The sequence below is a fragment of the Thunnus maccoyii genome, chromosome 15 (assembly GCF_910596095.1).
Source record: "Thunnus maccoyii chromosome 15, fThuMac1.1, whole genome shotgun sequence".
In the NCBI taxonomy this organism is placed as follows: domain Eukaryota; kingdom Metazoa; phylum Chordata; class Actinopteri; order Scombriformes; family Scombridae; genus Thunnus; species Thunnus maccoyii.
Genome location: NC_056547.1, coordinates 20031350 through 20042165, shown reverse-complemented (window position 1 = coordinate 20042165; position 10816 = coordinate 20031350). Strand labels below are relative to the sequence as shown.

The window sequence follows — 10816 nt, the reverse complement described above, 5'->3', positions numbered from 1 at the left end:
TATTGTTGTTGTTTTTAGCGCAACACCGCAATGTTTAAAATGTTGGAAATTTATTTTGAAACGAAATGGTCTGTAGAAAAATGAAAAAAAAAATAAAAATGCATGAATTATTTTTTATTCAGTGTTCAAATTTTAGACTGTTGTACACGTACCAATCCTACGACGGAGTATTAGGTAGTATTTTTATTTTTGTATTTTTTATTTTATTTTATTTATATATTTATTTATTTATTTATTTAGAGATTATGAGAATAAAGTCGTAATTCTACGGGGAAAAGGTGGTGATATCAGATGTAACAACTCGTATCCTTGCAGTCGACGACTTCCAGCCATTTCCTCTTCCACAAAAAGAGGCAATTTCCTCCTCCTTCGTGTAGTTCTTTCTTCGGAATAGACACAATCGTTTCAAAATCCTGACACTTAAATAATCCGGTTGCTGGTGTGCCAAAAGATTAAGTACTGCGTTATTTGTGAAATCATGCTACACGGTCCTACTTTTAACACAGGCGGCAGAATGCTTCTTTGATATCCCCCCCCCCTAAATAGGCCATTACGTTTTTCTCGTAATAACTGTTCATTCTTGAGACTTATCTTGGTGCTTAAACTCTTCAGTGACGTCAGAAGCACGCTGCGCGCTCACCGCCGTTGAAATGAAAAACTGCAGCAAAGGTCGTTTTTTTGATAGGAAACAATGCTGCTATCATGTGGGTGACAATATCGGCCTGCTTTAAGAAACCATGAACCATAAACTGAATTAATTTGAACTTCTCAACAAGCAAGGCACCACAGGAAGAAATTCCTGGCCTCGGTGGGGGGAGTATTTCCGGGGTAAACTAATATTAGGCATTAGGGAAAGTTAATATAAGAGAAATTCAATTGACACAGCAGCACAAAAGAATGTAGTTACATCAAAGACAGAAATTTCCATGAACACTTATACATAAAAAAAAATAAGTTTAAAAAAATAACTAAAATAGGAATAATAGATACGATAAAATAGATCTGTGTGTTGTATATATATGTGTAATATCTGTGGTGGTGACAATAAACTATTAAAACATTTGGTGACATTAAAACAATGTGACAACACCTGGACAATTATTTAGTAGAAAAGGGAACTCCTCAAGGAAGTATACTAAGTCCAATATTGTTTTCAATTATGATGGATGAAATATAGTAGATAAGGTCTATTAATATTAATATTAGGGTCGCATTATTAACAGATGATGAGGTTATGTGGGAAAGTGGGAGAAATATAGTCTATAGTTAAGAAGTTACATCAAGCAACAGAGAAAGTAGAAGCATGGGCACCAGGATGGGTTTTAGATTTTAAGTTGTAAAGATAATGATGTTTTTGTTTGTTTGTTTGTTTTTCCGGGGGGGTGGGGGGGGTCAAGTCAAGAGAAAACTTAGAAAGAGCAGATTTCCCTATTATTATTATTATTATTATTATTATTATTATTATTATTATTATTATTAACATCATCATCATAATCATTTTTTGATTTTATACCAGGGATATTTTTTTCTTTTTTTTCTTTTTAAGTTCTGCTTAATTGCAGAACTTAAATGTTTTAACCATGTAAAGCACTTTGTAACTTTGTTTTGAAATGTGCCGTATAAATAAAGTTTATTATTATTATAGATTGTGTTCAAGCATTTGGGGATTTAGTTTCACAAGATAGCTTACTTGGAATGGTAGGAAAATGTAAAAAGATGAAAACTATATACATTGGTTTAATCAGATCAGTTCTTGATTATGGCTGCAAAATCTATGAATCAGCATCAAAGACTCTATTAAAAAAGTTGGACACAATCCAGTATCAGGTTTTGAGACTGTGTTGTGGGGCCATAAAGTCTACTCCAGTACCAGCTCTACAGGTGGAAATAAGAAGATCACAGCTAGCATTAACATATTGGCCAAACTTAAGGGAACATAACGAGAATCATCCGGCTCAGTTTATTAAAACCATGTCAAGAGAAGGAAAAAGGACAGACAAAGAGTTTTGGTTGGACGATAGAGAACAAGGTCAATGAGAGAAGAATAGCTGATAAAATATTAAGCTCCACTGTGGTTGTAAGTAAGGGTCGATTTGAACCTGTTGAAGAAGGAAAAAGGAAAACAGGCAAAAATTGAAGTCATTAGATATAAAGGAAGTTATTCTGATTATGTTAAAGTATATACAGATGCATCTAAAACACTGCATAACAGAGTAGGGATAGCGTTTATTATTCCAGACTTAAATGTAACATGAAATAAGGGGGTTAATGATAACTTAGCAGTATATATTGGACAACTGATACTCACTCGAAGTTAGATAGAAGAAGTCAAACCAATAAACATTTTAATAGCATCTGATTCCAGCAGTGCACAAACAAGTATTAAATACATGCAGTCAGGTATGAGACATGACATTGTGTTTGAAATAGCTCAAATGACATTCAGGATCAAGAAGTCAGGAATAGAAGTTAAATTCATGTGGATTCCTGCACATATAGGTGTGGAAGAAAATGAGCTGGCAAATAAATATGCAATGGCAGCAACAAGAAAAAAAGAGAAATAAGTGTGGTAGTATAATATAGCAAGACTGAGGTTAAAATTAATTCAGAAATGAAAAAGAAATGGCAGGAAGAGTGAGATAGAGGAAAATAAGAGCTGATACTACTAGAGGATTCAAAGAAAAGTAGGAGAAATGGGAGGAAGCAATAGAAATAGTGAGGAGGAGGACATGATATCAAGGAGGAGGTTTAGTCACACTGGTCTGAACAGTACACTGAACATCATGAATAGCCGTGCTACTGATAGTTGTGAGCATTGTGGGCTACAGGAAACAGTGGAGCGTGTAGTTTTGCGCTGCTCTAGAAACCAGCAACAGAGACAGACACTTAAAGTTATACTTCGAAGGAATTGTATGACACTTGGCTTGAGAGAAATGTCTTTTAGAAAGCACAGGACTTAGCAGGAGAATTTGATGTATTGGTTTTGTAGTAAATGTTCTGATCCACACGCCTATCCAGAAGGTGGCAGTAATGAGCCTAAAAGCTGTTTGCAAACCTCCAATAAACGACAAAAGAAGGAGAAAAATAAGACAACACCTGTGTATCTACTTAAATAATTGGTGTCAGAAAAGCATTACAGTGTGGAGACAATGTTAGAACAGGCAGGGTGCTTTGGTAAGACTCTTTGTTGGCTTCAAGCAGTATTAGCTTGTTGTTTGTGGTAATATTTGAATATTGCAGACAGAAATATGTTTGTTTTACTTCACCATAAGATATCTATGACACAGATGTTTGTAATTAACAGTGCTGGTCAACAGGTTTAGACACAAGAGTGTCTCTGTAAAGGTTTTTACACACACATACACACACACACACACACACACAAACACACACACACACACACACACACACACACACACATACACACATTCACATCAGCTGCCCAGTAGCTTCAAGTGAGCAGCTCTAAAGTGCGTTTGCTCTGTAAAGTCTGTAATGGAGGCAATAACCTACAACCTTTCATTTACAATGTCTAACTGCCCTGCCCCCCGCTGTCCCACATTATTGTCCTTGTATAAAGTTTGGAAAACTCAGCTATGAAAGCAGCAGGTATGCTCAATATAGTCTTATACTTCCTTTTCTTATGCATCGAGAATTTATTTATTTTTTTATTCATAAAATGTTTATTGTATAGGGACAACATGAACTAATGCCACATAGCACAGCATTCATAGCCTAAGTTAGTTTGCAATGCCCGTCTCTATGGTCCTTTAAAATACATAAAACTCAACTATATGTATATATAGATATATAGATAGATAGATAGATAGATAGATAGATAGATAGATAGATAGATACATAGATAGATACAAAACAGCAAAAGACACAGACAATTCACAGACATAAACAAGTATCATAAAATGACAAAATACTGGAATCTAAAACTGGATACTGGACAGAGTTTATCCAGTGTATGATCATTTATGATACTAACAATGTGTGATACTAGATATAATGTCATACTATACAATGTATCAGGGAATTTTATACAACACCTTTTGCCATAAAGCCTCTTGGACTCTTTGGTTTGTTAGCCTATAGTCCATGTTTTTTATTTAGTAGCATACTACTCGTTTTAAAGTGAGATCTAATTCATTTAATTGTGGGTTTGTATCTTGGGTGAGGTTGCAGCTATTGAAGTTGCCCACTGGTCGGCGCTGTTCACCACTGAATGTGCAGACTGGACGGCTGAGCATTGATTTTGCATGCTTGGCAGGTTATAAAATTAGATGAGATTAATCTTTAATGATCCCTTTAGGGAAACTGGTCAATTTTGGCATTAATACATGTCAGTCATAGACAAACACGCATGGGTGTCTTTGTTTTTCATGTGAGAGGGCAACTATTGTTAACTATTGTGTGTACGTACATATACATATATTTATATATATATATATATATATATAGGCTATATATATATGTATATATTAAAGTATATTTTCAACAATGGGATGGGTTGTGTTGTATATTTCATCAGGTTTAGAATAGCCTGTTAAAAATAGAAAATACTATGAATATGAACCTATGAATTCAATGTTATTCTAGCTTTATTTATTATTATTTACTGTTACATGATATTGTTGAAATTTTTTATTTCATGCCGTAATTTGGGGCTTATTTAGCCTAATTAACTTTATAGAATAACGTCGAGTCTATGTTAATAAAATGCATAAATGAAGAATAATAAGACAATCGTAATAATCGGTCAGTATTAACAGCAGGAGGCCTTTTTGTTAATGATGTTTTGTCCCTCTAAATCAGAATAACGTCGATTTGCGACACGGCCAACACTTTAATTGCCCCCATTGATTGATAGTATAAAAACACAACAATGCAGCCACATAGCCCGGGTGGTTTCCCCCCTATAAGAAAGCTGGCTGAGTGAATTGGGTGTAGCTGTGTCTGTGTGCGCCTTGGCCAATGGAACCAGATCCTCCCTGCAGTGCGTAAGAGCGCGATTTAGGATTTAACCAAGTCTTTGCTGCGGGGCTGGCTGCAGTCTTCACCAGAGCCCGACGGCCTGAGAGCCCTTTCGACAATGCAAGTGTAGTTTTCACGCCACTTTGGAATCAGACTGCCTCGTTTTTACTAATTAAATCAAACAAACCCTCGCGTCCCCTCTCGAAGTATGACTGGAGTATTCGACCGAAGGATCCCGAGTGTTAAACCTGCAGACTTCCAGAGCTCCTTTCAACTCTCCACCATGCATCATCCGTCTCAGGAATCTCCTACTTTACCCGAGTCCACCGCCACGGATTCTGGCTACTACAGTCCCGCCGGTGGAGTCACTCACGGTTACTGCTCGCCCACTTCGACCTCGTACGGAAAGCCTCTCAATGCCTACCAGTACCAGTACCCGGGTGTAAATGGATCCGCTGGAAATTACTCGACAAAATCCTACACTGATTACAGCTCTTACACGACCCCCGCCTACCACCAGTATGCTGGGACTTACAGCAGAGTGCAAGCCCAGCCGAGTCCACAAGGTACGGGCCCGCAGTTGTTGTTTTTTTATTATAATAAAATCAGATTATTAGTGACTAATCATGTTGCTCTGTTTAAAAAACGAATCCTTTAATTTTCAACCGATTTTCTCAGTTATTTGCATTTTTTCCCCTGTTATTCTTGCGTAAAAATCCAGAAATGTGCAATCTGAAGTTAAAGGAATAAATAAAGTAAAAATGCACATTTGTGTGATTGTTAATTTATATTTTACACCACGTGATTCAAGATAATTTTGAAGTATTATGAGAAGACATTTGCTTTCTCTTTTTTTGCCAGCCTATAATTCATTTGGTTCATGAAATAGGATTTTCACTGATTTTAAGGGACAGCTCACCAGAAGACAAAACTCCTACTACAAAGATACTATAATTTATAATGGGCACATGTGCTTATTGTTGTTGTTGTTATTATTTTAACAGAAAAAGAGATAAGCGAGACTGAGGTGAGGATGGTGAATGGCAAGCCGAAGAAAGTGAGGAAACCCCGGACAATATACTCCAGCTTCCAGCTGGCCGCCCTGCAGAGGCGGTTTCAGAACACACAGTACCTGGCGCTGCCGGAGAGAGCAGAGCTGGCTGCCTCGCTGGGACTCACACAAACACAGGTGAGATTTTGGATCAAGAGATTTTGGATCTAATTCATGCTTCCTCCATTTTGTAACAGCATAAAATATAATGTTTGAAATGTTTTTGATGCCACTTGAAATTGAATTGAATAATACTTTGGAGAGCTATGTCTCTGTGCGTCTTTACGCACTGCGCGTCTTTAAAGCCTATTACTGATATTAAGATTATTACATAAGGGTATTTATATTAATAATCTTGTTTTTCTCCCTTTTCCAGGTGAAAATTTGGTTCCAGAACAGGAGATCAAAAATGAAGAAGATCATGAAAAACGGCGAGCTTCCACCGGAGCACAGCCCCAGCTCCAGCGACCCCATGGCGTGCAACTCTCCACAGTCCCCGGCCGTTTGGGACACACAGGGGCCCTCCAGGCCGCACAGCCTACAGCCACAAAGCATCAACACGACGGCCTCTAACTTTTTGGAAAGCTCGGGGTCATGGTACACCTCAGCCGGCAGCTCCATGACTTCCCACCTCCAGACCCCTAACTCGATACAGCACTCGTTGGCTCTCGGAGCGGGGACGTTATATTGAAAAACCTGTTGTTCATTTCAAATATTTTTTTTTTTCCTCCTTCTATGGGACTCGTGTTCAAATTTCAGAGGAATATGCAATGTATTTGATGACAGTCATAGAAGAAACGTGTAAAATGTGTAAATGTGTGCATGTAATTTATTGCATTTTTTGGAAGACTATTAAACGTTTAAATGGACAATGGAACTTTGAAACCTCCGGCCTCCCTGCAGTCTCTTCTTATTATAACCCGCATATTTACACAGAAAATCACGACAAGGACCCGCAGACATAGATAATGTTTGTGAGCCTCAGGTGACATTTTCATACAAGGTTGTAAATCACAGCTGCTCAGTCATTGAAATGAATTATCTAGAAAATGTCGTAAATCTTATCTGATCAATTTTCATATGCCACGGTCTATATTTATTCCGTGATTTTCATTTTTATTTATTTTTTATTTGTTAAAGACTTCTTCTTTTTTTTATGTGTGCAAATATTCCGCAGACCAAGTGAATAATTGTCTTGAAGATGGGCAATGTGGAAGAAAGACGGAAATATTTGCCTTTTTGGTGAGAAATTTGCTTGAAGATCATACTCAATTTAATCTGTTTGCGATTATATGGAGTGGGAGGATTAAGAATTGCAATGCCAATTTTTCACTTCATTAAACATACATTAAACACAAATTTGTCATTGTAAATATATTTCTGAGAAAACATGGCTACTGTGTACTACAATAAGCCATAACCTGACATAATAATTACATTTACAGTTTATTTGAATACCGGTGTTTCAGAAACAGAGTTGATCTGTTATAAGTGAATATATTACAGTTGTGATTTCTGCAGAATATCATTACAATATTTATAAAGTGTCTGTGGAAGTCAGAAGTGGCACCTTGATAGTATTTTTATACAATCTGATTTATGTAATAGGTTTTATATCAGAATATTGTCATAATAATCCCTCAGTATTTTGTCACCAATTTCTTATTATATTTATTTTTATAAAATCTTGGGATCACTTTGATTCAAATTATAATTATTATTATTATGATGATATTCACCACTACCTCTGATCACCAGGATGATCACCTTTTTTTTTTTTATCATTCATATTGTATTTTAGTGGAGAACCTGATTGTGCCTTTTCAGCTGGTTCCAGCTCGTCTGTAAAAGGAAAAATGCCTGCCTCTCGCAGCAGACAGTCTGCAGTCTATCTCGCTTTGTGTCCCCTACAATTAGCCGCTTTGAATGGCAGAGAGGAGGCGAGGGGGGCGGCACGGAGATCTGAGACAATCCGCATTCCTGTGGGGGTAGACCGGCTCCAGAGCTCTGCCACTCCCGGCCGCAGCCCACCTTCCGGGTAAAATAAAAAAGAAAGAAAAATCCTCCACAATTTCACCATGTTATTAGCAGGCAGTAATACCAGCGCTGCCACTGCAAAAACCGCTAAACAAACCGTGCCACTGTGAGAAACACTGGGGATTTGAAAATTGATCTAATTGAATTTGCCCGGCCATATGCGCAAAGATCATATAAGTGAGATTTTACAAACGAGCATGTTGCACAACCCCCCCCCCCCCCCCCCCCCCCTTTCTCTCTCTCTCTCTCTCTCTCTCTCTCTCTCCCTCTCTCTCTCACACACTAACACACTAAACAATGCTGCATCTGACCTACACACTGACCCATGCATTTCCACCTGACACAGAATCCTCTTCCTCTTACTGATTGCAGCCTACTGAATGCATTTTTTTTACTCACACATGTACACGTTTGAGCAAAAAAAAAAAAAAAAGTTCTATCCTTTAATCCAAATCGCCACACTGCTTGTTGTTGTTGTCAGCCTAATTTCTTCTGTAGGCAAAACGGTAGTCCCGTAATTACGACGCGAGCAGGTCACTCGAGAAATTTAGATTTTTCGCATCGCACACGTGCACGCGCTCAAGAACACTCGAGCGCGCGCACAGCCTCGTGTGCACACACACACACACACACAGGCCTCTGTCTTTCTCATACACCAACACACACACACCACTACTGTATGTCTCACACTATCCATCTCTCTCACTCACACACACACACACACACACACACACACACACACACATACTAGTGGTGCCATTATATCGAGAGCCCCCGTTTATTTCCAACCGAATATTTTCCACTCAGCTAGTTTCCCCCCGTTTTGCAAATCGAGTCTAAATAATGACAGTTAGCTTTACTGGACAGCTTCAACTGTAACACTCCACAATAATTATTCTCCAGGATTAGGGCCTCCATTATCATAATCTGGACATTGACAATTACCTATAATTTGCAAAGATGCGCTTGGTTCTTGATTGCAGAGGGCTTTTTTTTCAAGCTCGCCATCACTAAACAGTGACAGTAATAACAGCTAATTTTGCAGGCAATATATAAGAGCTTACCGGGGTGTGCAAACACTTTCCCACCTGGATTTGCTTATTCAACCACCAGCAGTAAAACCGTGCAGCGCTTTTTTGGTCAGTTTATGTTGAGAAGCAGAGAAAGGTAAGGACGTGTCTTATATTTTCTTTCCTATTTTCTAATCAGAGGAAGCTACGACACTCTTGACTGAAAAATTACAGCTCAATAAGCTTTTAATAGATTAAAATATCTACATAGAAAATGACACTTTGCACTTTCCTACAATCTGTTTTTTAAAAATATATATTTCTTAGAAATAATATTTGGATTGTGGGGATGTTTGCGGGGCTTGTTCCGTCGCTGTTGAAGGATACAGTTAATGTAGTGATGTGTGAAATCTTGTCAGGTGCTATAGGAGCTTTTATCTGAGAAGCCTGCTGTAGTGCATCAGCAAGAAGTGACACATCCCCCCCCATGCATCCCCCCACCCCCATATCTATCTATCTATCTATCTATCTATCTATCTATCTATCTATCTATCTATCTATCTATCTATCTATCTATCTTCAGTCTCATTTGATTTATTCCATCGAAGCCATTTCCATTTTGCACAACAGGATGAAAAGGTGTCAGTTCTTAGAGCTGAATATGCACAACTGTGTATTTCTGAGCGTTGTTGATGTTTACTCGACTGCTGCTTCGGGCTCCCTGCTTTGCAGATCAGATACAGCTCAGATGCTCGTGGCCCAGGAGCAGATAGGCCCCAGCCTGGGGGCCCAGGTAGGCTGAATGTGCGCCAGTGGGACATCCGCGACTTGACAGCTGCATGAAGCTTTTCAGCGTTGTAATTTCAGATAATATCCCGAGCGCTCACTCTTCTCAGCAATTTGTATATGAATAACCGAATAATTTTCCCTTTTGTTCCATCTGTGCTACCTCAAATCCAAATAAAGATGCCTTTTAGTATTAAAAGTGGTAGAAAATTACAGGTAATTATCTTTGACGGTAAAAACGCTGTAATCAGCGGGCTACATCAAAAATTACCCTAATTATGCCTGCATTTATGAGAAAGGGGGAAAAAAAGCCTCACTTGGATAAAAACCCACAAATTGTCCCAAATATCTCCTTCATATTGAACGCCACTGCAGCTGGCTGCTTTGTTCAACATCGATCCCGTGGAGCTTGGCATTTAACGGCCTGAATTAGGACGGAGAGAAGGGAGAAAACATTTTGTCAATACTTCTAATAATTGAGGGTGAAATGACAAGATAAGCTGGACCTGGAGCAAATGTCTTTCGAGGTGAATGTAGACAGCAGCGGGGCAGGGTAAGTTAATTTCCTCTAGTGTTCAGTGCATTTTATAAATCTATATACTGTAGCCTTCTTTAGCAACTTCTGAGCGCTTTGGGTTTATTTAAAATGTTTACTCTGATGAAATGGGCTTCTCACAGAGCACTGTGTCATTAGTTTATGCTCATATTGTATGTTAGAAGCTTGTAGACACCGGAGTGACGGGAAATAGGCCTGTTTTTAATGTGATGTGGGCCCAATATGAAGCATAAAGAGGCCTAGTTTAAAATGTATGACTTTCACTTTTTTTTTTTTTTTTTTTTTTTTTTTTTTTTTTTTTAGGAAATCATGCAACAGCAGGCGTCTGTTTTGAGTCACGGTTTACTCAATCTGACAAAACATAAAAAGTGTATGTACAACTAAAATCGCAGATTA

At 38.2% G+C, this 10816-nt stretch overlaps 1 protein-coding gene across 2 annotated transcripts; it reads left to right on the top strand.

Moving 5' to 3' along the window:
* The first annotated feature begins 3129 nt into the window (after positions 1 to 3129).
* On the top strand, positions 3130 to 6907 carry dlx5a (distal-less homeobox 5a). Of its 2 annotated transcripts, none has more exons than XM_042435966.1 (4): positions 3130 to 3174; positions 5188 to 5546; positions 5985 to 6169; positions 6408 to 6907. In XM_042435966.1, the coding sequence occupies exons 2-4, from the start codon at positions 5189 to 5191 to the stop codon at positions 6720 to 6722; spliced, it is 858 nt and encodes a 285-aa protein (XP_042291900.1). In that variant the 5' UTR covers positions 3130 to 3174; position 5188; the 3' UTR covers positions 6723 to 6907. The 2 variants fall into 2 exon arrangements, with proteins under 2 accessions (XP_042291900.1, XP_042291901.1); XM_042435967.1 differs by lacking the exon at positions 3130 to 3174 and adding an exon at positions 3396 to 3609.
* Positions 6908 to 10816: the final 3909 nt, after the last annotated feature.

Excerpts from the sequence above, each read along its gene's own strand:
- dlx5a (XM_042435966.1), top strand. The coding sequence starts at position 5,189 with ATGACTGGAGTATTCGACCGAAGGATCCCGAGTGTTAAACCTGCAGAC. Across the intron at positions 5,547-5,984 it reads AGCCCAGCCGAGTCCACAAG|AAAAAGAGATAAGCGAGACT; the intron begins GTACGGGCCCGC and ends TTATTTTAACAG. Across the intron at positions 6,170-6,407 it reads TGGGACTCACACAAACACAG|GTGAAAATTTGGTTCCAGAA; the intron begins GTGAGATTTTGG and ends TCCCTTTTCCAG.